General features: G+C 39.0%; 2 protein-coding genes across 4 annotated transcripts; both read left to right on the top strand.

Moving 5' to 3' along the window:
* The first annotated feature begins 141 nt into the window (after positions 1 to 141).
* On the top strand, positions 142 to 7,915 carry LOC120443524. Its single transcript, XM_039622379.1, has 13 exons — positions 142 to 148; positions 827 to 987; positions 2,280 to 2,394; positions 2,762 to 2,958; positions 3,038 to 3,086; positions 4,263 to 4,409; positions 4,510 to 4,845; positions 5,025 to 5,122; positions 5,208 to 5,314; positions 5,419 to 5,498; positions 6,282 to 6,310; positions 6,397 to 6,528; positions 6,947 to 7,915. Exons 1-13 carry the CDS (start codon positions 142 to 144, stop codon positions 7,427 to 7,429), a joined length of 1,941 nt encoding a protein of 646 aa, XP_039478313.1. The 3' UTR covers positions 7,430 to 7,915.
* A 4,555-nt stretch (positions 7,916 to 12,470) lies between these two features.
* Positions 12,471 to 25,341, top strand: scn3b (sodium channel, voltage-gated, type III, beta). 3 transcript variants are annotated; one of them, XM_031749901.2, is made up of 7 exons: positions 12,500 to 12,637; positions 12,995 to 13,223; positions 15,934 to 16,109; positions 16,212 to 16,440; positions 18,985 to 19,123; positions 21,857 to 21,940; positions 24,340 to 25,341. In XM_031749901.2, the coding sequence occupies exons 2-6, from the start codon at positions 13,169 to 13,171 to the stop codon at positions 21,918 to 21,920; spliced, it is 663 nt and encodes a 220-aa protein (XP_031605761.1). In that variant the 5' UTR covers positions 12,500 to 12,637; positions 12,995 to 13,168; the 3' UTR covers positions 21,921 to 21,940; positions 24,340 to 25,341. The 3 variants fall into 3 exon arrangements, with proteins under 3 accessions (XP_031605762.1, XP_031605761.1, XP_031605763.1); XM_031749902.2 differs by lacking the exon at positions 12,995 to 13,223 and having other exon boundaries at positions 12,471 to 12,637; XM_031749903.2 differs by lacking the exon at positions 21,857 to 21,940.
* The last annotated feature ends 453 nt before the right edge of the window (positions 25,342 to 25,794 follow it).

Below are 25,794 nucleotides of genomic sequence, written 5' to 3'. Positions count from 1 at the left end.
GGAGAAGGAGCAGAAGCTGAGGAGCCTGCTATTTCAAAAGGAGGTAAGCCCCTTGTTTAATACTGTGCCACTGCTTTTTTGTTCTTTTATCAAACTCTCTAAGGGTTTTGAAGTAATTGCAATAACTGTGTCAGAGCAGTGATGGAGAGTAATTTTTTGGCCTGCTGGAGCCTAAACATGCTCTAATTTGTATTCAATTAAATATGGTATCACAGTATATGAAACTTCAGTCTAAAATGCATTTAAAGTCTACTTTTATGACTTACTGCAACTATGTTTTATCAAATTCACTAAGTAAGTTTTCTGTACCTCTTGGTTGACTTGGCCAATAACCAAAGACTAAAAGTTTTCCAGAAAAGTTTCACTAAAAACAAACTTTGGCAGCTCCCTTTCGTCGACTTTTCACTACATTTGCCTTGTTTCTTTCTAATCTCTGATATTGGAGTTGACGGTAATGTTTCTCAGTTGACACTTATTGCATTATTCATGCAGCTTGATTGGGCGTTTAAATGCCAATTGGCCTAGCCATTATGAAACCATCACGCATGACCAGCTAGCAGTTAACAGCCTATTCCACATTTGATTGACGATAAAGAAAATAATGGCTTGTATCATACTGTAATGGCTTGTGCTGTTACCACTAAAGAAAGCTAGACCGACTCCACTAAATTACTATGGAGCCAAACTGAGCTTATAATTTCAATGTGCGTTCATGCTTCACGAGATCATCTCCTCAGATCTTAAAGATGTCATGATGAGGCCCTTCTGTTATTTTTTCAGGCCATTTCAATCTTTCCCATTGTTGACATTTACTGGCCCTGTTTAGGAGGAGTGCCGGGGTGCTGTGATTTGGAGGAGTTCAATGTGAAGACTCTTTACGACAAGCTGGAGGATCAGAACCTCCATATAGCCTCACAGCTGGCCCGGCACCGCAAAGACATACAGGAGTTTTATAGAAACATCTGTCAACACACTGAATCACTCAAGGTGAGTTTTAATATTGTAATAAATAATGCATGGAGTAATCCAGTAAAGCTGTTGGATAAATTATCTTGCCACCACAGTTCATGTTTAGTACATGGTTATGTTAGCCTACAAAACATCCATGAGGTGGGGATGCCTGTCGCCCTGAGGGTAGGGCATGTCATCTATTGATCGGTTGATTGATCTATTGCATTATTGGTGGACTGGTCTCTGGTTGCTTCAGTCTGCATGCCAAAGCATCCTTGGACAAATAACTGACCCCAAGTCATTGCCAATTCATTCATCGAAGTGTGAATGTTAGATAGGAAGCGCTTAGAAGCAGAACAAAGGGGCGGTGTAGTGGTTAGCACTGTTGGCTCACAGGGAGAAAGTACTGGGTTTAAATCCACCATCCGGAGTTTCCATGTTCTCTCCATATCTGCGTGGTTCTCTCTGAATATGCTGATCTCCTCCCACAGTTCAGAAAGTAGTTCATTAGTTTTTTTGTTCTACCAATAGTTTAAAAAAACAAAAAAACTTTACAGCTGGGACACTCTAGTCTGCAGATGGCAAATATGTTTTTTTTTAATTAATATAATGATTAATAGCAAACTCCTTTTGAGAGGTGAAATCAAATGAACATCTGCAGTACATTTGAGCAATGTTTACAATGACTACTCTTATAGGATCCTTTACACCTGGGATGTCAAACTAATTTTATATTCTGGCCCTTACACTTCATACCCATGCTCTATGCAATCATGTTTGCTGGGAGTCTGGCTGAAGATGGCTGTGTCCCATTTTATCCTCTAGCATGTGAGACCTCCTTACACTGATTAATGGTGCCTCATTGCATTGCCACTCTCAATGATACCCCAACTCCTTTTTATTATTTGTTTACAATCAAACCAGCACCTCAAAGAGAAGCGGTTTGAATCCAAGAAGCGCTCCTTCTCATAAACAGTTGATGTCATTCATTGAAAGTTTCAGTTAATGTTTTTTTTGTTTTGTTTTGTTTATTAATGATGAGTAAATCGCTTACCACACTTTATAGGTCAGTTATGAACCATTAATAAGAACAACTTATGGACTTGCTTGTGTGAAATCCTCAATATGCATGACACTAAGTTTCCCTGCAATATGTAGTAAATAAATTAATTGTTAAGCTTTAATAATTTAAAAAACTGACATTAAAAACTGTTTTTTTTTTTTTTTACAAATGTCGTGTTTTTTTTTTAGAAAGTACTACTTTCAGTGACTAATTGAAAAACACATACATAATAATGCAATTATAAAATTCTTTATCCTTCTTTCAGAATGCCTTGGAGAATATGGATCATAAAAAAATGAGCCTCCTTAAAGAGATATTAGTTCATAAAACAATGAAGGATGAACCATCTGGCAGCAGTGTGGGGGAGAGACATACACAAGGTAAAAATAAATGATGATGATCATGAGGATGAGAGTAATGTCTTCTATTGAAGATGAATGACCGTCTCTAATAATAAGATAGATCATTAAAGGAATATTTAGTCAGTCTGGGAAATGTGAATTCTTCATTTCTTGTTGCGAACCACATGCATGTATCATAACTGTAAAGTTACAGACAATTACTGTAGCTTAGCATAAAGCACCAAAGTGTAAAGATGATAATATGTGGTTTGTGTTGTGTGTTCGGTGGACCATCACACAGAAGCATGCTGGCTGTTTCTTGTTGTGCATTAAGGGAGATGGAAATTTATGTCACTGTTTTAATTTTTTTTTTTTTGTATGTAACTGAACATCCCCATCACTCAAGCTGAGGCCTGCATGCCATTGCTGGGAGCTGTGGTCAGGTCAGTGGAAACTCTCTTATGCAGGCTGACAGGAGACGCTTGGCAGAACCAGGATTTGTCTGGTCCCCTGTACAGTCATACAGGTCATCACGATAGCAGAGAGTGTGAGGCGCAAGCTGGATACATGCAACCCAATGACACTAACATGTGTTTTATGCAGGTACTGCAGTGGCATTCTCTTTGTATTGTGTATTTATGATATGAAGTAGAGAGTAAATTCCTCACTCAATGATCCACAGTTTTCATCAGTGAATGTGACCAAAGCAGGAGCTCTTCCACACGAGCCCGGTAAGGAATAAATCTCTACTGTATATGCTGCAATCGGTTGCATGTACAACAGTATCAGAATATTACACCGATCAGGCATAATATTATGAACACCGACAGGTGAAGTGATTATCTCTCTTTATCATGTCACCTGTTAGTGGGTGTGATATATTAAGGTGCAAGTGAACATTTTGTCCTTAAAGGTGATGTGTTTGAAGCAGGAAAATGGACAGGCGTAAGGATTTGAGCAAGTTTGTCAAGTTTCAGATTGTGATGGTTAGACGAATGGGTTCTCTGGAGCATCTCCAAAACTGCAGATCTTGTGGGGGAAGGAAGGAACTGTGGTGAGCCAGTGACAAGGTCATGGGCAGCCAACCCATATGGAAAAGATATATATAAATCTTATAAAGTTTGTATATGTCTTGTGTGAAACTTGTATGAAAAGCATACAAGAGTGAAAACAGATATAAGATCCCTTGAAAAATTATAAAAATGAAACTTGTATGTTTTGGATACTTACTAAAACAATATATGAAAGTGGCCACTTTCATGAGTAAATCATATAAGCCTTATATGATTCACTATATGAAGTAGGCCACATCTTATGCAAGTCTTTTATAAGTTTTTTCTATTTCTTTTCCATATGGGAAGGCTCACTGATGCACAAGGGGAGGGAAGGCTGGCCCATGTGATTAAAAAAGAGGTTAGCTACTGTAGCTCAGATTGTAAAGATAGTTTGTGCTGACAGAAAGGTGTCAGACTACACAGACATCGCAGTTTGTTTTGTGCGGGGCTGCACCGTTGCAGACCAGTCAGGGTACCCATGCCTCTGTTCACTACTGAAAGCTCCAACGATGAGCACGCGAGTATCAGAACTGGACCACGATCAATGGAAGAAGATGGCCTGGTCTGATGAATCATATTTTCTTTAACATGATGGCCACGTACATGTGCATCACTTACCAGGGGAACACCTGGCAGCAGGATGCACTATGGGAGGCAAGTCAACAGCGGCATCAAGCATCTTTGGGTTGTGTTGGACAAACAGGTCTGATCCATGGAGGCCCCACCTCACAATTTACAGGACATAAAGGATGTGTTACTAACATCTGATCCAGATACCAGGTGTCCATAATCCTATGCCTGGTTAGATTATAGTACACTATGTTCTGCTAATGTTATTTCTCTGTGTCCTAGACCATATACAGAGCACAGCTCCTTCTTTAAGTGATCATGACCTGTCCAAGCTTATCACGATATCACCTCTATTCAAGACCCTGCAGGAGATTCAACAATCTTTACAAAATCTCACCATGGATGAGTCAAAACAATATTTTAGCAATGGTACAGAAACATTATAGAGAGATCTCTAAAACAGACATGATACTTGATCAACGCAACATATACCAAGTCCTAAAATTATCTCTTTTTTTTTCCTTTTTAGAAGCTGCAGATAATTCTGCAAAGGAGAATTATGATGGGCAGCTCATCCCGACTGCACTGGACAACCTCTCCCCACAGCACTCTGCCATTTTTCTGTTTGGTTGTCAGGTGATGCAGTTGCTTGAAAACTGCCCCATGTTCCCCAGTGCTCTTCTCCTGCTGGCCAAGTCGATTCCATTCGCTCCATCTTCCTCTAATGAGGGTCTACTGTCACACTGCTCCAGGGACTTTTATTTTGATGCGACCAATCAAATCCTTTATCTGTCAGAGGCAAAGCTTCAGCACGTGGGACATTTCATCTCTGTCATCCTGCAGTCAATGGCCCAGATAGCATCTGGTAATCAGAGAGACACCAATAGAAGACAGTTCTGAAGGACAGTCTCGTGTCCTGGTTTGGCAACTGTCATATATTGTACAGAGTAATATCTCTGGCAATTAACTTTGAAAGCACAAAGTATCTAATCTTCTTTAAAAACACTGTGATATATAGATTTGTATATGTATTTTTTAATCCAGGATCCAAACCCCAGAGCTTTATGCAAGCACTCCATGAGGCCATTTCAGCTCTAAGCCTTCAGTTGTTCAATGTTTCTTTCAAATGGAGCACAGCAGAGGTGTGTAAGTGCTCTTTAAACCTCACTCATCATTCTCATAGTATAAAAATGGAGGCAGATAACATTTTATGCCTTCTTTTAACAGTCCAATTTCGATGCGTTGAAGGGGCGGAATAACACATTAGTTGAGGAATTTCTCAACATTAGAGTTCCCACTGAAGCCCGCTTCACTGAGCACCTATTAGCTAGCAGGTTGGTCAGACAGATAAAGATTACAGCAGAATAAATGAGGTATGCCATTTCAGCAAAGTATTTATATTACAATATATAATATTTCTCCCCTTCTGCCTATTCAGACTCAAGAAATACAAATATTTCCAGCTGGAGCAGCTCATTTCTGAAGTCAAACATACTCCAGCTCAGGCCACAGACAAAGGTATGGCAACTGTTGAAGATCAAAAATAATTTCTATTACCTAAAATACTCACAGGATTGTCACTGTGTATTTTTTGCTGTAAAACAATAAATATCACATTAAGGGGTCTTTGCAAAGCTACTATCTACAAGTAAAGTGAAAACAGACTTTCACCAGCTTCATAAATAAAATAGTTCATATGCTAAAGGTTGCAAAATTAATTGAATAAAAAAATTACAGTTGTGGCATTTGTTGTCAGTATAGGAAAATGTATAAGCAGCTGCGAACAAAACATCATGTGTTGATCAGCTGAAATTCGGTGGAAATTTGTTGCAGTACTATTTTCTTATCTGTGGACTGATTTGATGCTTTAAACTTCTGCTTTTGACCACGAAGCCTCAATAACATCAGCAAGCGGTTTTGCAAAACAATGACCGTAATAATAATCCAGCCCTAAAAGTTGATGAACAAACCCATCTGTGATTTCATGCAGATGTTGTTCATTTTATTTTTGCCACTCAAAACATAAAAGCATCATTAAAGTATTATATGAGGTCCTGGAGAAATTTTGTTTTGTTTTTGTTTTTACGCTGTTAAGCACCTAAAAGACTTTTGTTCCAGAAGAGCGGTCCAAGGTCCTGGTGAACAGAGTTCATCACTTCCATAAAACCATTATATTGAGGGCTGAAGTGCACTGGGTGGTTTTTGTGCTTCATATAATCACATATTGTTGGGTGTTTCTTTTGTCATATTTTCCATTCTACAGATTCCAGGCACAAATTTTTATTCTATTTTTTTTTTCAGGTTTACCACCAAAAGGGACACCAGTGCAGGTATAAATATAAAAAATGAAACAGAATTTTAATTTACAATGAACCGTCAAACACCACAAGCCAATTAACCATTATTTCGCTTCCAGATGTCATGTATAGAAGAAGAAATTGATCGCATGAATGAGTCATTCTTGCTGCTGAGCACGCAACTACAGAAGAGAGCTGAAGTGAGCACATGGCTAAAAGAAAGAGAGAACAGCGCTGGAAACCATTCTGCAGTAATTAGCTGGAATATTATACACTGCACATATAATTACATAATCCAAAGAATGAATCCGTGTGTTCATTTAATTGTGTTGCGAAGGGCTTTTAAATGATCTCTTTGTGTTTTGATTTCCTCCAAGTTTCACTTCAGCGTTGTGAAATGATCTCGTTTGATTTGTCAGTATCTGCTATTGCCGCATTTCATACATATAAATGGCATATTGCAGTGATTGAATGATGATAACTCATTTTAATCTACGATATTCATGCTGATGTTCAGCCTTGACTTAAAAGAGAGATGCGTAAATCAGTATGCATGAACATGATCTGTGTCTGAATTTGCATTATTGCTCGAGACTATGTGCACAAACTCATTCATATCTTTACGGCACATCATTTACAGTACATGCTCTGTGATCTATTCTTCTGCAGAGGGCAACTCCAACAGACATGCCAAGCCTGAGTCGTAATGGAACAATCCTGCTGGAACTGAAGAGACGCTATGTATTACAGCGCCTCAATGAGCTCCAAATCACATTAGGCCAGATCACACGATGCCAGCAGCATGACAGCAAGTCGAAAGATGGGACAAGAGGCTGCACACAAACAGACAGCAGCACCACGCAGCAGGGAGAAAGTGAGAATTATGGTAGTACAGATGGCTCGAGCCCCAACGATGGCCAGCGGCGGGACAGTATTTCAGCTAGCCACAGTCACAGCCAACAAGCCGAAGAGAGCAGAGGTCTTGATAGCTATAAACTGGAGAGTCATATTTCTGACCAGAAGAGTAACACTGTCCAAAGCAACAACCCTGACACGTTATTGGGCTGCCAGACACCAGGCACTCAAGATCTTAATGTTCCAGGAGAGCAAGAGCTAAAAAGGCAGGCTGCAATAGAGAATAAAACAAGCTAAACAGATACTGATGACATTTGAGTGCACACCGATCTGAATGTGGACAAATGACCAAGGTTTTTCTCTACATATTGCTTGTCAGTCTTTTTTCCTTTTTTGTGCTCACTAATGTTAGGGCTCGAGTGGCTATTTCTGTACAAAATTGTTGTTTTATTCGAGTAACGATACAAGTGACCTCTGTCTTCATTTTGGAGCATTTTGTAAAAACAATTCATCGTTCAGTTCAGTTCAGTTCATTTTTATTTCAAACATATACATTCACCAACATTTCATAAAATCATTCCATGCAGTTGTTTGAAAAGGAGTAGGCAGAAGTATATACTTATTATCGTAGTTCATTTCAATTATGTGTGGATCCAGACAAAAATAATTTGCAGCAGCAAGGAGTGGCGTGACACACTCTGTCAGCTTGTCCAAAGAATTTCTTAGTCAGGAGTTAATACTGGTCTCTAAGACAGACTGTGCTCATTACCATATTCTAATTAAGACAATAAAGCTCAGCTGATTGAACACAAGGTGACACCGGTGCTTCTGTTCTGCTTCCTGATCACAGCAGCTTCTCCCACGTGTCGAGGTGACAACCTGCATGTTTTTCATGAATATGTAATATTAAACTACAATAACTCTTCTCTCTCTTGCACACTTACAGGTTCTGAACTTTATTCCCCGAGCTGTCTCGTTCTAGTGAGATTTCTCTGTAACCAGCAGATTAACCGAGTGGAACTAAAAGTAGCTGCACAACTCGAAAGTCACCGATTTGATTTTGCTCCAAAAAGAGAAGTCTATGTTGCACAACTGCTGTCTTCTTCTGGTTCAATGATTTATTTGACGCATAGCGTTCTGGGTCTTATAATAGAAAGTCAGTATTCCTACAGGGGGCTGTGAGCCAAATCAGAAGGTCAGATGGAACAAGTCTTCACTTACTATCAGTGTTAGCTTAGAGGTCTGTGCCAAGTCCCCCTGGTTGAATCTGGCATTGCCCTGTGGCTCTGTGTATGTGTGTGTACACATGTGAGGTGTAGTTCAGTGACTCAATGACATTTCATGCCTTATCAATTAGATTGGCTCTGGTGCCCCTGATTTTGCATTAGTGTCCAGAGTACCTCGCAGTGGGACATGGCAACATAAAACAATGTACTGGGAAGCTTGAGTGTGTAAATCTTTGTGGTTATTTACTACATTAGGCTTGCTCTAGTTGGTTAGATGAAAACATGGGTTATTTTTAGGAAGACTGGCTTTGTGTGATGATTGTGTAAGTATCTGTGAGTCCATATGCATAGAGTAATGTGTCTGATCTCAAATTTGCTATTTTATCCCATCTTCCCACAACAATTTGGTAAAAAACTACCCAAATGCACATAAATTTATGCAACTTGGATTTTTTTCCTTTTAGTTTTGTATTTTTCTAGAAAATCAAATACATTCTGCAAAAAAGAACAACAAGGATCATACATGAGCCCACTTCAAAAGAACTATCAAATTCAAATTCAAATAGGTTGACTTCAAAAGTCCACAAATAATCTATAAAGCAGCAAACAAACAACATTCAAAACTTGTTCCAAATAAGACCAAATCATCATGACCTGAGAGGAAGCCTAATGTTTAGCAAGCCAGCAGTGAGGAATAATGTAAAATATCACAGGATTAAATGTGTAAATGTAAATGTGTGGAATACATTGTGTAGATGAAGAGAAATACATAACTTTGCACGTCTGTTTAAAAAACAAATGCTGAAAGTATTCAGTAAGGTTTCTTTTTTTTGTTTCGTGAAAAGGGATTAGGTCACGATAAGTGTTTAGATTACTTCATATTGAGTGTACTGTGAGGATCGTTACACCTTTCTTTGTTTCACTGGACTTTGCCTTTGTTCATGTTTCTTAAAATGAATCCTATACTCAGAATAAACTAAACTAAAGGTAATTCCAACACAGTGATAGCATGTGAAATATACAGGCATAGTCCCACACTGAGAATGAATAGAAATGACACATGAGTGATTTTAAACTGCAGTATTAAGAGGCTTTTCTAGCAAGGAGCACATTATATATACATCAGAATTTCTGGCATGTGTGATCCATGGCTGTCTGCTGTAATCACGTTATAATCTTGAAATCCTTCCAAATCCCTAGAAATCTGCTCTGTACAGTGCATCCTCGAGGATGCCTGCACGCACACACATGCACAAAGAGGCATAATTATCGTACAAACATGAGCACGCACACTCTCAAACCCACTCATTTCCACATTCATTCCCTTGTGCAGGCTGTTGGTTAATGATGTCAGTACACGTACATAACTGTCTTTTTGAGTTATTGATTTGGAGTTGGTACTGCCTCTCTGATGTGATCGTCATGAGCGTGCACCCATTTGGTAAAGTCTTTGGTCTGAACATAGGGAAAAAAAGACTTGTTATGTATTCTTTCATTATGAAAACATATTTCCTTTCTATGGATGACATTTTTCTGCAAAACCTTTCTGATCGCAAAGCCCGTTGTTATAATCGAGATTTCTCCTCGCTGTCAGTCTGTCACACCTCATGTGGCTGCACACGGTTACCTGGGCTACTGCTGGACATTTTTCTTCTGCTTTTGCTCAGTCTCTGGACAGACCTCCTCCGCACTAGACTCCTGACCACTTACTCAGTCTGCACAACTCCACCTGCTTTTTTCGATTCTGTAACTCCTCTTATAAGCTTAGCACCTCACACCTGAAGCTCAGCCTTTAAATGATGAAAGCTCTCATAAGGCCACAGCAAAAAGAGGAAAAAAACAATCAGGTGTGGTTTGAATTGTTAAAAAAGTCTTCGACAAATTATCAGGAGGCTGTCAGAACAGCTAAAACAAAGGGACTTTTACAGACCTGGGGTTAGGGTTATTAACACTGCAATTATTTCCTCCTACCTCTACGCCATTGTAGGGAGCAATGTGGGTTGATTCCACATCAAGCCCCCGCCTAAACATACTGACTTGCCTTATTTGCTCCCATCTTTCGAATGCTTTTTGTAAGAAAATAATTAAATAAAAGAGAGCTCCCTTTTAGGCTTCCTATTGTCATCCTGACTCTGAGGCTGTCTAAGCGAGCCTCCTGTAGTCGCCATGGCAGTGCATTACTGTTGCTATGGTTTCTCTGTCTGCAGGATATGGTTCAACCGGGCCTGCCATATTAAGTCTGCTCCTCAATGAGCCAGCCTACTGCTAATGCTGACAGCAACACACGAGTACACTCAGCTGCCTCTCTGCTTTCTACATTAAAGTCTTTACCAGTGAGAATCACAGCCCCACAGCTGCTGATTCACTCCCTGACTGTTTGCCAGTGTTTCAGAGTTTGACTAAAGGTGTAGTTATTTAATGGTACGGCTGTTAACATAAATCTAAAAAAGAATAAAGTGCAACATTATAATGACGTTAACATTCTCAAGCCCTAGATTTCTATTTTCCTTTGGCGGTAATCTTCTTATTGTTCCAGATGCAGTGGCTGCAAAATTAAATACTGTGATGTCACAGTGAGATTATTATGGCTCTTTCAGGCTTGGTGCTCTATCATAGATTTATCTCAGTGCTTTTCTTTTAACGTCATAGCAACCCCGTTGTCTCGGTCAGTGCTTCAGAGGATTTGGTTTCTTTCGTGTGTACCAAAGCACAGAGGAAGCATGTCTGGCGATTTCAGTGACTGCCAATTTGATACTTGTTTACCATTTGTTATGGTGTGTGTGTTTGTGTGTGTCCATATATGTCAGTAACTGAGTGTCTGTGTGTGTTTGTGTGTATCTTTGCTGATTGATTTTTAATTGTATCTTACAGTTTTTTTTTAACTGCCCAGGGACTGCAGATGGAAATTAGGTACTAATCTAAATCAAAAACAAAAATGTTTTCCCTTTATGCAAATATGTTAATGTATTTTTTACATAGTCCCTGAAAGAAATAAAGAATAACCAAATAAACAAGATGTATAAATCTTTTTCTAATTATAATTATAATGGCTCGATTGGTAATGCAATTTGTAAGAGGTTTTTTGGTAAGTATTAACCAGTTGTTGGCACTTTTATGCTTAAGATAATACATGTGCAGTATATTAAAGTTTGGAATAGATTGCCCAATCGAGAGCACTTTATACATCCATCAGGCATGTCTGTTGGTATTAATATTAGATGTTATTCAGGTCTGCAGAGCAGGAAAATATTTTTTCCTTGTCTCCTTTTCACCTCTTTTAGTTTTTACAGTTACAGTCAAATCCTTGCTGGTTTTTATTGACAGAAAAAAGTGTCATTTTTAAGCAGATACTCGAGTATTCTCTCTGGTGCAGGTGGCATGATGGACTGTTTTTTCCCTACCTGAATCGAGTGAATCACTGCATCCCACTGGATAGGTTTTAAACTTCATTTTCAGCATTGTCAATCTCGCAAATGACTACATTTTTTAAAATGAAAACCCAAGAAAATAAAGTTTGATGTGGTGACAGACCTACATGGACTTATATGTATGATAGGCACACATTTATCACCTTAACATTGGTTAATATGTTTGGTACGTGCTTCGGTACACTTCGGAACAAAATCTTATTTTGTCTTACATTAAAAGACAAAAAAAAAACAACAACAAAAAAACAATGACACCGCATCAGGACATAAATCTTTGTGAGACTTCTTCACTGGTTGGGGTTTAGACGGGGGGGAGGGGCGTTTGGGAAACAGGAAATGCAAGTACTGATGTGTAACAAATGAAATGTCTTAAGAAGAAACTCTACTTCCAGCTAAACAAGCTTATATAACACATGACAAAGACAGCCTTGTCTCATCTTACTCCTTGACATAATGTGCATTCTTAGGACTGATTTGCATTTTGGTTTCTACGTGTGCACGCGGTGTTTCTGCACGCTGAGCTTTGTTTAGTCAATATTTCAGCAAATGCAAACAAGCGGCTGAGTTGGTTAGGCCTACCCAAGTGACAATAATGTGGTCCTGCACACTGTAGCGTAGGAGGGAGTGACTCACGCATGCGTATCAAACCCTCTGCCCCTGCCAGCGCTAAGTGACTGCTGAAAAACAAAGACATTGAGCCGCGGCTGGGAAATGTCATCAGTCATCTCTAATGGAGGAAACAGACTTCTGACAGTCAGTGGGCTTATTCTTTGAGGGGTGAAATGAGAGAACTGGCCTCGATGCTTTTTTCTGCATGTGTGTAATCAGGACTTCAGATCTCGCAACAATAAGTGAGTACGTCGGCTTTTGAGAATCCACAGGTTCCAGATCCTATTCGCCTGTTTCTAGAAAGATTTCCGCGGTGTTTCTGGATGGGTCCGTACTCAGTGACAGCAGTTATGCGCGAAGAAACCGTGGGATCACTCATGTAGTCGTCTCACAACACGGACTTGTTTATTTCCCCGAGTCGAGGAAATGATGAACTTAGTTCTTACTGTGTAAATGATAATTGCGCATTAAGTGCTATATGAACGCTTCGGTTATTAGATGAGCGCATCAAAATAACGATTAAAATCCAAGAAGAACCCTTTTTGAATGTGTAAATCAGAAACGCGTCTTTTCTAAGAGTTCTTGGCGTGGATTTTCAGACACGAAGAGGAAAGTTACCTGCGCTCTTATCGGCCGAGAAGAGGCGCTGTCCGTGGTCCTGAAGTCTTTTCAACAACTCCTCTGTCTCACACCAGACTTCGTGTGAAGACTACTTGAGAAAAAGACCAAGTTAAAGCGATACTGTCCTCCAACAGCTCCACAAAGAGCTGAATATGGTAACGCAATATAAGCTTCATCTGCAATCTTTGGTACTTTTGATTTCTCTTGGTAAGTATAATTCTGCAAGATGTCAAAATATCCTGTTTGACTGTGGACTTATCATTTTCTATTGTACATTTTTATACAACAATGAGTAATCAGAGGCCTTGACAGTGGCTTGCGAACCACCCAGGAAGCTGTGAACTCAAAACCCAGTTTCAGAGCAGTCCCATTGGTCTGCAGAGCCCTTCACTGCTTAATGTTGTCAGCATTTAAGGGAAATGAATAGAATCATTGAAGAAAGGGCACTGGGGTTAAGCTTCTTCACTTTTTCTTTTCCCCATTTCCTCTGTCCCCTTCATGCCTTCCTCTCTATTTCTCTGCTCTGTTTCCATGTGTTTATATGAGCCCTCAGCTTTAAAAAAAAGAAAAAAGAGAGAGCGATAGAATCAATGTTTGTCACTGTCAGCCCAGCAGGCTTTGGGTTATATAAGAGCACTGGGCCCAACACTGCAACAGTCACATAAACACAAGAAATGTGTCTTTGTGATTATAATCCACTGAATTTTTTTCTTGCATATGTTTATTCACTTCCTACGCCTCTCCCAATATTCTTCTACCACTAATGCATTTATATTTCAATTAGCTCTCCCTCTTGTATTATTTCCCTCTTCCTACACTACCCACAGTTTCTGCACTCCCTCTATCCATTTATTCCTCCCACTGCTAGTAAATACTAATGGGCAGAGGCCATCATTAGGGCTTGCTGGTCTTGAATTTGCTATCAATATTGTGATTTAAGTGTCTCCAATGGCCTACAGAGCTGTATAAATCAGTTTATCTTTTTAATGCTCACGGACTTTTGCATCTGGTTCAACATGGGGTTCAGTGTGAGACCCGATGACCAAAGGATCAAACATCAGTGGGTCATTGAGTTATTACAAAGCATTAAAACTGTTCTTGCCACACTAGCATGTGTTTATCAATAACTGAAAAATGGTGCATCCTGGCAGATTCTACAGAATGCTTGGAATTTGATCAGTAATAAGTGCATGTTTAAAAGGACATTTGACACCTAAAAACAAATATACTATATGTTTTTTTCTTCCTCTTTCCACTGTGTTGGTCAGTTTTAAGAAATTACATTTTTACAAAATCTGAATACATAAGTATTGGTTTTATTTTAAACCTTGAAATTTTCTGTGTTCTTTTTCTGTGCTACATTGGAAAGCACATTCTTAATGTTTAGTGGGTACAGCTTGTCACATCATTCATATATAAAAAATATGGTCATGGTAAAACGAATGTGAACCCTCTGAAATGAACCCAATTCTAAGGTTTTAGATAACAGAATATAGTAAAAGTGTATCTAGTCTTTACCAGGTCTTAAAATTAGGTAAACAGAACCTTACATGAACAGCAGTACATTACAAGTTAGACTGTTATTGATTTGCCAAAAACTAAGCTAAAATGCAGAAGCAGTCGGTAGCTTATAGAACCACTTAATTCAATTTCCTTTCAGTTCAATTTTATTTTTATAGCAGCAAATCACAACAATAGCTGCCTCGGGGTGCTTTATATTGTAAGTTAAAGACCTTACAATAATACAGAGGAATCCCCAACAATCAGACACCCCACCCCCCACCCCCACCCCACCCCCCCACCCCCCTTCGAGCATGCACCTGACAGTGGGAAAGAAAAACTCACTTTTAACAGGAAGAAGCTTCTGGCAAAACCAGACTCAAGGAAGGGGTGATGGGAACTGGGGCAACAATGACTTAAATAACTTCATTTTCTGTGTGACTATCAGCATCCTTTTCGTTACAAATTTGCTTCAGTACATTGAGATTTGTGTTAATGCACAACTCTCTGGGCTGCTGCAACACCTCGATTCTTTTCCTTTTTGGTCATTCTGTTCTAGATTTGTTGCTGTGGTTGGGATCATGTTGCGTGACATTATTTTAGTCAAGCCTTAACAGAGACAGATGGCCTCACATTTAATTATAGAATACTTTGGCATACAGATGAGCTACTGGTGGACTCAAGGACTGCAAGGTGCCCAGGTCCTGTAGCTACAAAACAAGTCCAAATCATCACCCCTCCACCTGCTGACATTTAGGATGAAGTGTTTGTGGTGATAAGCTGCATTTGGTTTTCTCCAAGTGCATTAAGGCCAGATATCTACACTTTGACCCCAAATGTCCAAAGAACATTGTTTCAGAAGTCTTAGGATTTGTTCAGATGCAACTTTGCAAACCTAAGCCATGTTAAAATAAATGTACTTTCTTAACATTTAATGATTGACTTCAGACTGTTTAGAAAAGACCTAATAACCCTGCCCAGATTGATGGACAGTAATAGTTGCTTCTCCATTGCCGATGTCTTTCTTCCTTGGCTTTGTGTTAACTCACGCCTGAATGCTCCAGATGATCAATTAATCGAGTATGTTTGATTTCCAGCACCTGGCCTTTTAATTCCTTTGGAGGCAGTAAGAGTGTATGTCGTTTTTCACACGTAGCTTCTGCATTTTGGATTCGTTTTTGTAAGGAAATAATGACACAGTGTACAATGTCATGTTTTCTAGTTTATCTTGGTTGTATTTGTTGAATTTAAAGACCTGCTAGGGATGAGATTATTTTTAATTATATTCTTTTATGTGAAACCATAGAATTTAAAGAGGGTGTGCTTTCTTTTTTCTACTCTTTTTCTCTCTTTTTCTTTTTACAATTACATTGCGAATGGTAAACTGAATATATGTAACCTTTCCATGCTTCTCAAGTCCACCTGTGCATGCCAGTATGTGTCGATGTCCAGTCAGACACAGAAGGAATTGTGGGAAAAGCCATGAAGTTGACCTGCATCTCCTGCTTGAAGAGGGAGGAGGTCTCCGTAACAACATTTGTAAAATGGCTTTACACCCCAAGTCCAACAAAAGGCAAAAACATTTCATATCTTGTAAGTTGTTTCTACGTTATTGTAAATGATCTAGCACATTGTGATTTTGCTCACATTGTATGTGTATTTAATTAATGCCTGCACACTTTTCCTTTCTTCTAGATATACGAATATAACACTAACAATTCCAATGTGGAGGATAATCCATTTAAGGACCGTCTAAACTGGAACGGAAGCAAGGACTTACAAGAGGTCTCCATTGAAATCCGTAATGTCACCTATAATGACAGTGGTTTGTATACCTGTGAAATTCGTCGTAAGTTTGGCTTTGAGCTATACACTCCAATCTTCGAAGTAATCAAGACCATCAACCTGACTGTGAAAGAGAAAGGTATGCCTAAATGTAAAATTCTTGCATGCTATCCACCTGTGTCCTGTGCTCAGGTTTAGCTCTTTTTTTCCACATCAGTAACATGAAATAAGTCAAATATAAATGGAAACCAAAAAGCTAGTAATGATTGATATGATGAAAAATCTCTCTCTCAAATATCTACCCAGCATTAGTTTATGTATGTTCCATTTTCCCCCACATGCTCTAATATTAACAGGGCAGATTTTTGTTTTTGTTAACGAGTATTCTCCAAACTCACTTAATGAAAAGAGTTTGCAGATGCAGGACGCCTTAAGTGATGATTCCACTGTAGACCTGCACATTTAACGCTGAGATGAGAGAAAGACTAGTCTGTGTTTTATGTTTATTTCTGTTGCACAATAAATCTACACAGTAGATAAAAAATAATACATCTAATATATTTCCAATAGGGGTTTTTTTTGTGATGCATGAGGGTGAACGCAGTCTGCCACTAACAGCACCACTTTCCTTCTTTCTCCCTTTCTTGTGACTGTACTGGTTTAAAAGGAATAATTGTGTGTTGTTTTGTCTGCCTTTATTGTCCATCAAAGCTTTCTTCTGTTGTCAGTGAAGGTGTTAATTCAAACCAGCTACTTTGCTATCTATAATAAGGGGTAATGTATTCTGCTTCCTGAATGCTTGGCTTGCTGAATGTGTCATGTTCCACCTTAATCGAATATACCCTACGTATATTTGAAATTACTCAACTCTCCCCATTTCTCTAACTTTGCATTTTCTATATATGCTTGCATATAACATATTGTGAGTTATCAGGTGATAGGCTAGTGTGATTTAAAGAGTTTGCACCCATAAAAAGAAGACTGCAAAACAGAGTACAGTTAGATTGTTTTTTATTATATTCGCAGCCTGTCCTCCATATTTCACAGAACCGTTGTTTCAGATTTCACAAAGCCTGCAGCTAGTGCACTGTACACTAGACCATGGTTACATTAATGTTGCAGTAATGGCATCCATAGTGGTAGAATGGATTACTTCGTGGCCGACATATCCATGCTTTCCCATCAAAGGGATTAAATTTCACTAATATTCTCCTTTTGCTGGGGCTGCTAAATGAAATTTGAAAAAGCTGTCAGCTGTCTGGTCAGCAGGCTTTCTGGAATTTGTTATACACTAAGTGACACAGTGGTTCACAGTCACTCATTATGAAAACAAATGAAGGACAATAAAAGGAAAACTTTCTTTAACAGCCCAAGGTGCCCATGTGCACTGAAAACAGCTTCCGCTTGCTTGTAATCCCTCTTCTTGTTCTTAATGGGTTATTAATGGGATACTGTTCTAATGTCTTTCCACTGTAAACAATGGAGAGAAAGCAATAAACGAGAAAGCATTTTCAATAGGATGTTGACAATATATTTGCTTGATTTCACTGACTGGATATTGAATTATTAGCAAAATAAACTATCTGTTGAACCACAGTGACATTAAAACCACCTGTCAAGTACTTTGCAGGCCTGCTCTGGGGGTGTCTTTGGCTGTCTCGCGATAATAAATAGGCAGTAGATTCCTTAGTACCTGCAGGATGGTGCCTCCATAGGTGGGGCTTGTTCATCCTCTGCATGGTTAATTTGGAGGGAGTTTGGAGGCAGTGCCTTGGGCTCGTTCTTAAGTAGTTTTATTGTGTAGCCATGGGTTTATGTTCTGTAATGTGTATGCTGGTGAAGAGTGTCATAGGTGTATACAAGACTTGCAGAATTTAATCCCAGCAGGCACTGTGAATGGTTTTAATGTTGCGGCTAATCTCAGTGTATATTAAGTATGTAATATTTAGAATAGGACTGGATGTTTTATGTGCTATTACTTACTCCAGAAGCATCTCAAAATGGCTAATGAGCAGAAGAGGATTGTTTACAAGGAGCAAAAGCTGTTCTGGTGTCAAAAACAGCATGCAATTATTTTTATGACAGATTCTAAACTTAGAGTATGTTTCACACTCCGAGAACCTCTGTGACATTGCATATTCATCCTATTTTCATACTTAAAGATACCCTGTGGAGATTTAGTGTTTTTATATGCAGATTTAGGTTGAATTTTCGATAAAAATGTGCATACACACATGTAAGAACAAGATAAGCTCTGCAACAAAACAGTGCACACTGTTAGGAAACGTTTGGCATAAAAGCAGCCTTGCAAAATCTCCTCCGGGCACCTTTAACTCTGTAGGGTCTTTTTCATTATATTACAGGTATGGCCATAATATTATGAATGCAACATGAAGTAGTTTCTGCATCACTTTCTAAGTGTATCTACAGTCAGGATGCTCCTAAATAAAACACCTTTGTTTGCTTTTTGTTGTAGCTGCATAACCATATTTATTATTTGTTTAATTGGATTTGTTCTTCAGTGAAAGACATAAAATGTATTAAAAGTTATGAATGACAGAGGATTGTGGATCAGCAGTGTTGTACAAGCTCAGGTCCCTTCTGCTCTGTTCTGCTCGCAGTATTCCAAGGAAGTATGCATAATGAATAATACATGTGCCTTGCCACTGTTTTAACTCTGCAGCCAGTGACGACACCACAGCAATCTACTCTGAGATCATGATGTATGTGTTGCTGGTGTTCTTGACCTTGTGGCTGTTGGTAGAAATGGTCTACTGCTACAGGAAGATCTCCAAGTCTGATGAGCAGGCGCAGGACACAGCGTGAGTCTCATGTACAGATGCACAGACAGATCAATGTTAGCAGGGATGTGACTGAACAGTGAATTTAAACAGCGTGTGTCCTGAACACAACCCTGACGTCACATATTCAGATATTTATGCGCTATGAGTCAAAACTCGGCAGTGGGTTTATATTAATTTAAAAGTCTGAAGTCACCAAGGAAGTGCACAAATATCTGTAAGTGTTTATTTGCTCAGGACTTCGGGTTACATAATTGTAATTTAAAATCTAAAAAATATGGTGGATAGGGAAATGAGATTTAGGAGTCAATCGGGGAAGAAAGGGACAGAGAGTGAAGGAATGAGGCAGGGGGGCAAACACACAGACAGAGAAGTAATTGAGTCCATCAGTTTGTAACCCTCCTGGAACACTAATCTGTCTTTTTACCTAAACTGCTGACTGCTCTTTTTTTCTAAACAACCTTTTAACATCCGTGATGGATTTTCAGCTCCATCAGTGACTGGCATTTTGCATCGCCTTGTCAGTAATGTCAAAGACCCAAATGCACCTTTATAGTCAGCTCCCACTGGATTTTAGTGGTGCCGGCTAACCTTCATGACCCACAGTTACAACTTTTGTACAGGGACTTTATGTCCTGAAGAGAGCAATCATGCATGTGCTGATCCAGTTATTTTTATTTTGCAAACACTTACTGCTGACTACAAATCTGCTTCCTTCAGTGACAGATTAAGTCCACGTACTGCACAATATGCACAACATTGCTGAATATTCACAAGACCCAATATCCAGGGTTTAGACATATTACAATATAATAAATAGTGAAGGGTTTCTGTGAGCTAATATATTTCAAAGAACTATTTTTTCAACTAAATTTGAAACTAAACTTCTCTAAAAAATATTCGGTTATTTATTGGCTTTCTATTTTATTATTAGCACTAGCAGGTAATTAAGAGTTATTGGAAGTGGCAGAATTGAAATGCAGAACTTTTCTCACTGTTTTCAAACTTTAGAAAACAGTCCTGAACTATCTCATATTTGTGTAGTGACAAATGTAATCAAGCACAAAATTAAAAATTACAGCATTATTGGGCAGTGAGGCCAATGTTTCAGGGTTGTCTGATAGACAGACTTTGGGGCTATTTTGTGATCAGTATTGTTTTTTAATATGATTTAATTTATATAGCAGTAAATCACTCAGACACTTCTTGGTCGCTGACTTTGACAAAGTAGGTATTATAATCTGTGTTTTCCCAAAGCATGTAGGTTCAGTTTTATGAACAGTTGACAGATTGACAGATAAATTAAAAGTCCAATTATAAAAAAAATAAAATGCTCCAAAAATTCTAAATATCAAGCCAAACTGATTCAAAGGCTTTTTGAGTTTTCTCATCTGTTGATTTTCTACGATTTATGCATTTAGATAGCCTTGCCAGCTTGAATTTTCTTCTTCTTTTGTGGTGTGCATTGTGTTTTCTCCTAGTTGCGAATTGGGGACCTTTTGTGTCTTAGGCAATCATGCTTTTAATTTCCAATTTAAAAAAATTTAATTTTTAAATTTTGTTCGGAAAATTAATTGCCCTGCCCTGCAATAGAGAAGCACATTCAATTTTAACTTTAAATATCTAGGATATTTATGTTGCTATAGCTATATTAAAGGAATTAAATAAACACGAATTAAATACAAGTGGCTCCACTGATTGTGGTGAACCCATCGGAAATAGGAGAAACCAAAAGTTCCATCCATCCATTTTCTTCCGGCCCAGGTGTCGTAGGGCGAGAGGCAGAGTACAAAGAACCAAAGAGAGACAGACAACCATTCGCACACTGGGCAATTTAGAAAGCTAAATGAAACCTAATGCCATGAACTACGAGTCGTTGGACTGTGGGAGGAAACACACAGACACAGAAAGGTCCCCGCCAGATGGTGATTTCAAACCTAGGACCTTCTCATTATCAAGTAACAGTGCCACACCCCCAAAAACAAAAAATTGTAAAGCTAAAAGAAAGAAGCTCTTTAATTTAAAGTCGACAGCAACAGTCAAAAGCTCAGAAATCTCAAAAAACTATTCGATCCGAGTTTTCTCAGCTGTAATACTGTAGGCCTTGTCACTACCTGTAGCTGAAAGATTGCATAGGCTTTGGCCATTAGCCATTAGTGACCCTTATGACAACACAGAAGGTCTACCCACTCAAAGAATGCAATATGTAGCACAAGTAGGACATTTTGAGATTACATTTTGTGATGCATTAGTGGTTCAGAACGTATTAGTCATGTCCCTAAAGGAGAAGATAGGAGGCAACGATGTGATCTGTCAAAGAGTTAAATTAGGCTATTTCTGAAATGTGCTTACAGTCGCAAAACTTGTTTCACTTGTATAAAGTGTTCTTCATCTACACACTTTCAGTGCAGCTCTTTTGAATTGGGAGCATATTCAGTGCAAGTACTGTGTTTTTTAAACATGCTGAAGGTTTGCTATAAAATGCTGAATTAGGATGTCACATCTTCCTGATGTGCATTCCACGCAGTCCCTAGGCACTGCTCGGATTAGATGGATTTTATCTGGTAAAACTCATTCCTTAATTTCTGTGAATTAGAGTCACATTTTCACGCTTCAATAAACAAAACGGATATTCAGAATTGTTGCACTGTCATGAGCACTGTGCAAACTAAGTAGCTGTGGTGTGTGGTGCTAGAGAGGCCCATAGCACCAGGTCTTAGACACTCCTTTGTTTTTCTGCCAATCTGCCCACAGGACAAACTACCTAGCCATTCCCTCTGAGCAGAAAGACAATCCAGCCGCTCCTGTTACAGAATAAAAGTGGTTTTCAATGACACGGTATTTTATATGTGATTCTCTCATCCCGATTCTAATCACTGAAATCATCCCTTGTCTTTCAATTCATGTGTTTGTACCTTTATCACTCATAATTGTGCAGCTCTGTGGAGGAGTCTGCTGCTTCAACACCCCTTGTGCCCTTCTTTCTCATCCCCTTCAAAGGGGCTTTCATTCCTGCCATTAAAAAAAAACAAACAAAAAAAACCCCTCTTCACTTAATCACGAATCCCCCATTTTTATTCAGTCACCACTCAGTGTCCAATCTGTCCCACTTTCAATGATTTTCCATTAGGAACGATTGCACATAATTAATGCAAGCAGTGTTGAATGAAGTATTTGAAAGTCTGGGGAATGTAAGCATGTTAATTTTAGATATATTGATTTCTAACACATTGAATGTTTTGCACATTTGCATGTTTAGGATGTAGGACTTTTGGCTTATTAAAAAAGTGCACACCTACTTATCTTGAAATAATTTGTGTAAGTAAGCAGACCCACAGTGCTGTGCAAAAGTCTTGAACCATTTAATTGCATTTTGCAAGAAAATTGGAAAATAGATACAGCTATTCACTTTACCTTTACTTGACCTACTTGATCTTTACTCTTTAACAGCCTGAACTCTTAAACAAGCTTTCTTGTCATTTATTTAAGCAACTTTAGGAATAGTTCTCCAGGCTTCTTGAAGGACATTCAAAGCTCTTCTTTGGACGTTGGGTGCCTTTTGTTCTGTTTGCTGTCAAGATGATCCCACCCTGCTTTAATAATTTGGAGGTCCAGACTCTGGGGAGGCGAATTCATGACTAAGTGTGCCATTGTGTGTTTTCCTATTCAGATCCCGCTTGCTAAAATGCTGCCCCAAACAATGACAGAGCCTCCACTGAGCTTAAAAGATAACTGCAATCACTCATTGTTTCTCTTGACCTCCTCCATGCATACTGACGTTGGCTTGAATCAAAAATGTCAAATTTGGATTCATGAGACCTGTTGCCAGTTCAGTACAGTTCTTGTGTAATTTGGCAAACCTCAGCCTTTTCTCCCCATCCTTGACAGCAACCCTTCCACTGAGACCTCTTCTGATGAGGTTTCAGTGAACTGTAGATGGATCAACTGAATATGGATCTCAGCTCCTGTGTCAGGTCTGGCCTGGATTTCTTCATGTCATGTTATATGTAGACAAAACACAGACTGGTCCATCCCTTGAACTAGGCGTCTTTTTTATGAATGATTCAAAGGTCATTGTTAAGTGGCTTAAGAAATAAGAAACATTCCTCTGAAAATGTTAATGTTCAAGGACTGAATTAAAAATAGAATAGAATAGAATAGAATACCCCTTTGTTGTCATTGTACATGTACAACAAAATTATGGGTGCTCCACGCCAACTGTGAAGGAATAATATTATAGGTAAGACAGCAGGAATAAATTACAAACAGGAGAAATTAATACAATCAAGAGGAATGTACAATATACAAAATGATAGAAGAGAAAAAAGTGCTTGGAAGTAGTGCAACAGACCTGACCTCCAGAGGTGGCAGAGGGCAGCCAATGATTTTTGCGTGGTGTTAATTACCCTCTGTGCAGCCTTCCTGTTCTTAGTAGCCCCTGCGTTCCAAACACCAGCAGGAAGAGGGCACGCTGTCCACTCAGGAGCAGTAGAAGTCCAGCAGCAGCTTCTGTTTCAGGACATGGAGGAAGTGCAGGCGCTGCCGATCCTTCTTTACCAGGGCGTTTGGGTTGTGTGTCCAGGTGAGGTCGACGGAGATGTGGGTGCCCAGAAACCTCAAGTTGGAGACATATTCCACCCGCTCTCCATTTATAATGAGAGGGGAGTGGACCTGTCTCTGGGTTATCAGATCACACCTTGTACAGAGAACTGTCCCTCAGTCGGAAGGTTCAGTTACATGTTATAATCAGAGCCTGTAGTTTATCAAGGTTTTCAGATGGTTTTAGACATTGTAACATTCTCTACATAGCAGTTAATATAGAAAAGGACAGACTGAAGAGAAGATGGACCAGTCTGTCAGATCAGAACAGTCCTGTAGCTGGAGGAGAGCATCACCCAGCCATCTTTTACTGACCTGGGTACTTGGAGGAGTTTGTTTCCAGAGGGGGATGTAGGCAGAGATGAGGAGCAGAGAGAGGTGGTCAGATTGTCCCTAGTTGGGGAGAGGCGTTGCTTTGTAGGAATGAGAGACCTAACGTTGAAAGAAAAAACTTGAAAAACCTTCTGAAAGCCTGAAGAACTATTATTAAGGACCACTTTAGTTACAAGTTACAAGAAAGTCTGGCTCCTTGGAGGAAAAACAATATAAAGAAATGAGGGGAAGCTCAAAGCTTTTGCACAGTACTGTGTAGTGTTGTAAAACTGGATAAGGATAAACATGTTTTCTGTTCTCCTTAGGTATTGACCAATAACAATGGGACATCGGTTTCATCAACCCTATCTGTGTCACTATGAAGATATCATTACTCCCAGCCAGCGATGGGAATCCTGCCAACTGACTGCCCCTGTGTATCCACTGTGTCTTGTGAGGAGCCAGTCAAAAATGTCCAAGTGCTCAGTTTTTCTCCTGCCTTTCCTCTCCTCTGTTTTTTTTTAACCTTTGTGCAAGGCGTCTCTAAAAATCAAGTGCTTTCACAGTTACATCAGGTTAAAGAACACAAATGTCAGTCTACTGCACTTTTTAACAGAGAATTACCAGCCATACTTCATTTGGACATAGCAGTGTGCGGACTAACTAAAGAATTTCTTGGTAGTTAGTAGTGCCTCTGTGATTTATATAACCTATAAACAGATATGATCCCAGAAAATGTCCTAGTCTGTTATGTACATCTTGTATACTGAATATATAGTACTTTTTCAGTTCTTTTTTTTTTTAGTTTTCTTACAATTTTATACCATGCTGAGATTTTTGGGTCACAGTTTTATTTGTATTGGCCAAAAGTCTTTTTAAGGAAACTAAAATGTGCAGCTTTTATATTGTATGGGGCCTGCATTTGTCTTTTTTTTTGCTGGAACAAAATGAAGTGTAATACAAAAATGGAGTATAAATATGCAGAAAATACTGTTTCAAATCACACACTTTTAGCTGGTCTGAACTGATAAATTTCCTGTACTCTCTTATGTAAAAATCTCATAGCCACATTCAGCTCTGGTCTTGGAGTATATTCTATAGGTCAAGTCTTGCTTCATACAGTTAATCTGAAATTTATACTCAGTGCTTTGACTGTTGCTGTTCTACAGTAGCATTGCTATTGAGACTAAATGTGTGCCTCTTTCTATAATACAGCACTGTAGAACTTTATATACTTTGTGATTCATTCCTACCATGCTTTTCTTGTCTGTTACACATATAAAATGCCATGTTTCAGTGAGCTGCTTTTAAATATCAAATACAATGCATTCCACAATCTGTGTTAAAGCTCTTCTGTTGTTGCTGACTGAAAACCTTTACTAATACTGTGACATTTAAAGTTATTCATATTCGGGGGCCGGACTACTTTGACTGGTACCCAATTTCCAGAACAAGGGTGATGTGCAGGGCTGTAGTAAGTACAGAAAACAGCTCTGGCCCGGATCCGGCATCAAGCTGGCACTTCTGACTGACTGGTGTCATGGCAGGGTGTATGTCAACCAGATGTGGGCCAGGTCTGGCAATGATGGCACTATTTATGTTCCTATTTTCCTATTTTGGTTAGAAGACTCAAATACCATGTTGTAATACTACACTGCTATGGTAGCCAACGTTTCAAATGCAGGTTTGACAGGTTTGTGAGTGCATGTCAAGAGTGTGAATGGGTATGAATGTAGTTAGGAAGCACTCAGTTTAGAGAAAGTGTGTGATTAGGTGAGTGT

This window comes from Oreochromis aureus, linkage group 14, assembly GCF_013358895.1.
Source record: "Oreochromis aureus strain Israel breed Guangdong linkage group 14, ZZ_aureus, whole genome shotgun sequence".
Taxonomy (NCBI): Eukaryota; Metazoa; Chordata; class Actinopteri; order Cichliformes; family Cichlidae; genus Oreochromis; species Oreochromis aureus.
This window is presented reverse-complemented; position numbering and strand designations above follow the sequence as displayed.

Excerpts from the sequence above, each read along its gene's own strand:
- LOC120443524 (XM_039622379.1), top strand. Across the intron at positions 2,959-3,037 it reads CTAACATGTGTTTTATGCAG|TTTTCATCAGTGAATGTGAC; the intron begins GTACTGCAGTGG and ends AATGATCCACAG. Across the intron at positions 4,410-4,509 it reads AAAACAATATTTTAGCAATG|AAGCTGCAGATAATTCTGCA; the intron begins GTACAGAAACAT and ends TTTCCTTTTTAG.
- scn3b (XM_031749901.2), top strand. The coding sequence starts at position 13,169 with ATGGTAACGCAATATAAGCTTCATCTGCAATCTTTGGTACTTTTGATT. Across the intron at positions 13,224-15,933 it reads GGTACTTTTGATTTCTCTTG|TCCACCTGTGCATGCCAGTA; the intron begins GTAAGTATAATT and ends ATGCTTCTCAAG. Across the intron at positions 19,124-21,856 it reads GAGCAGGCGCAGGACACAGC|GACAAACTACCTAGCCATTC; the intron begins GTGAGTCTCATG and ends ATCTGCCCACAG.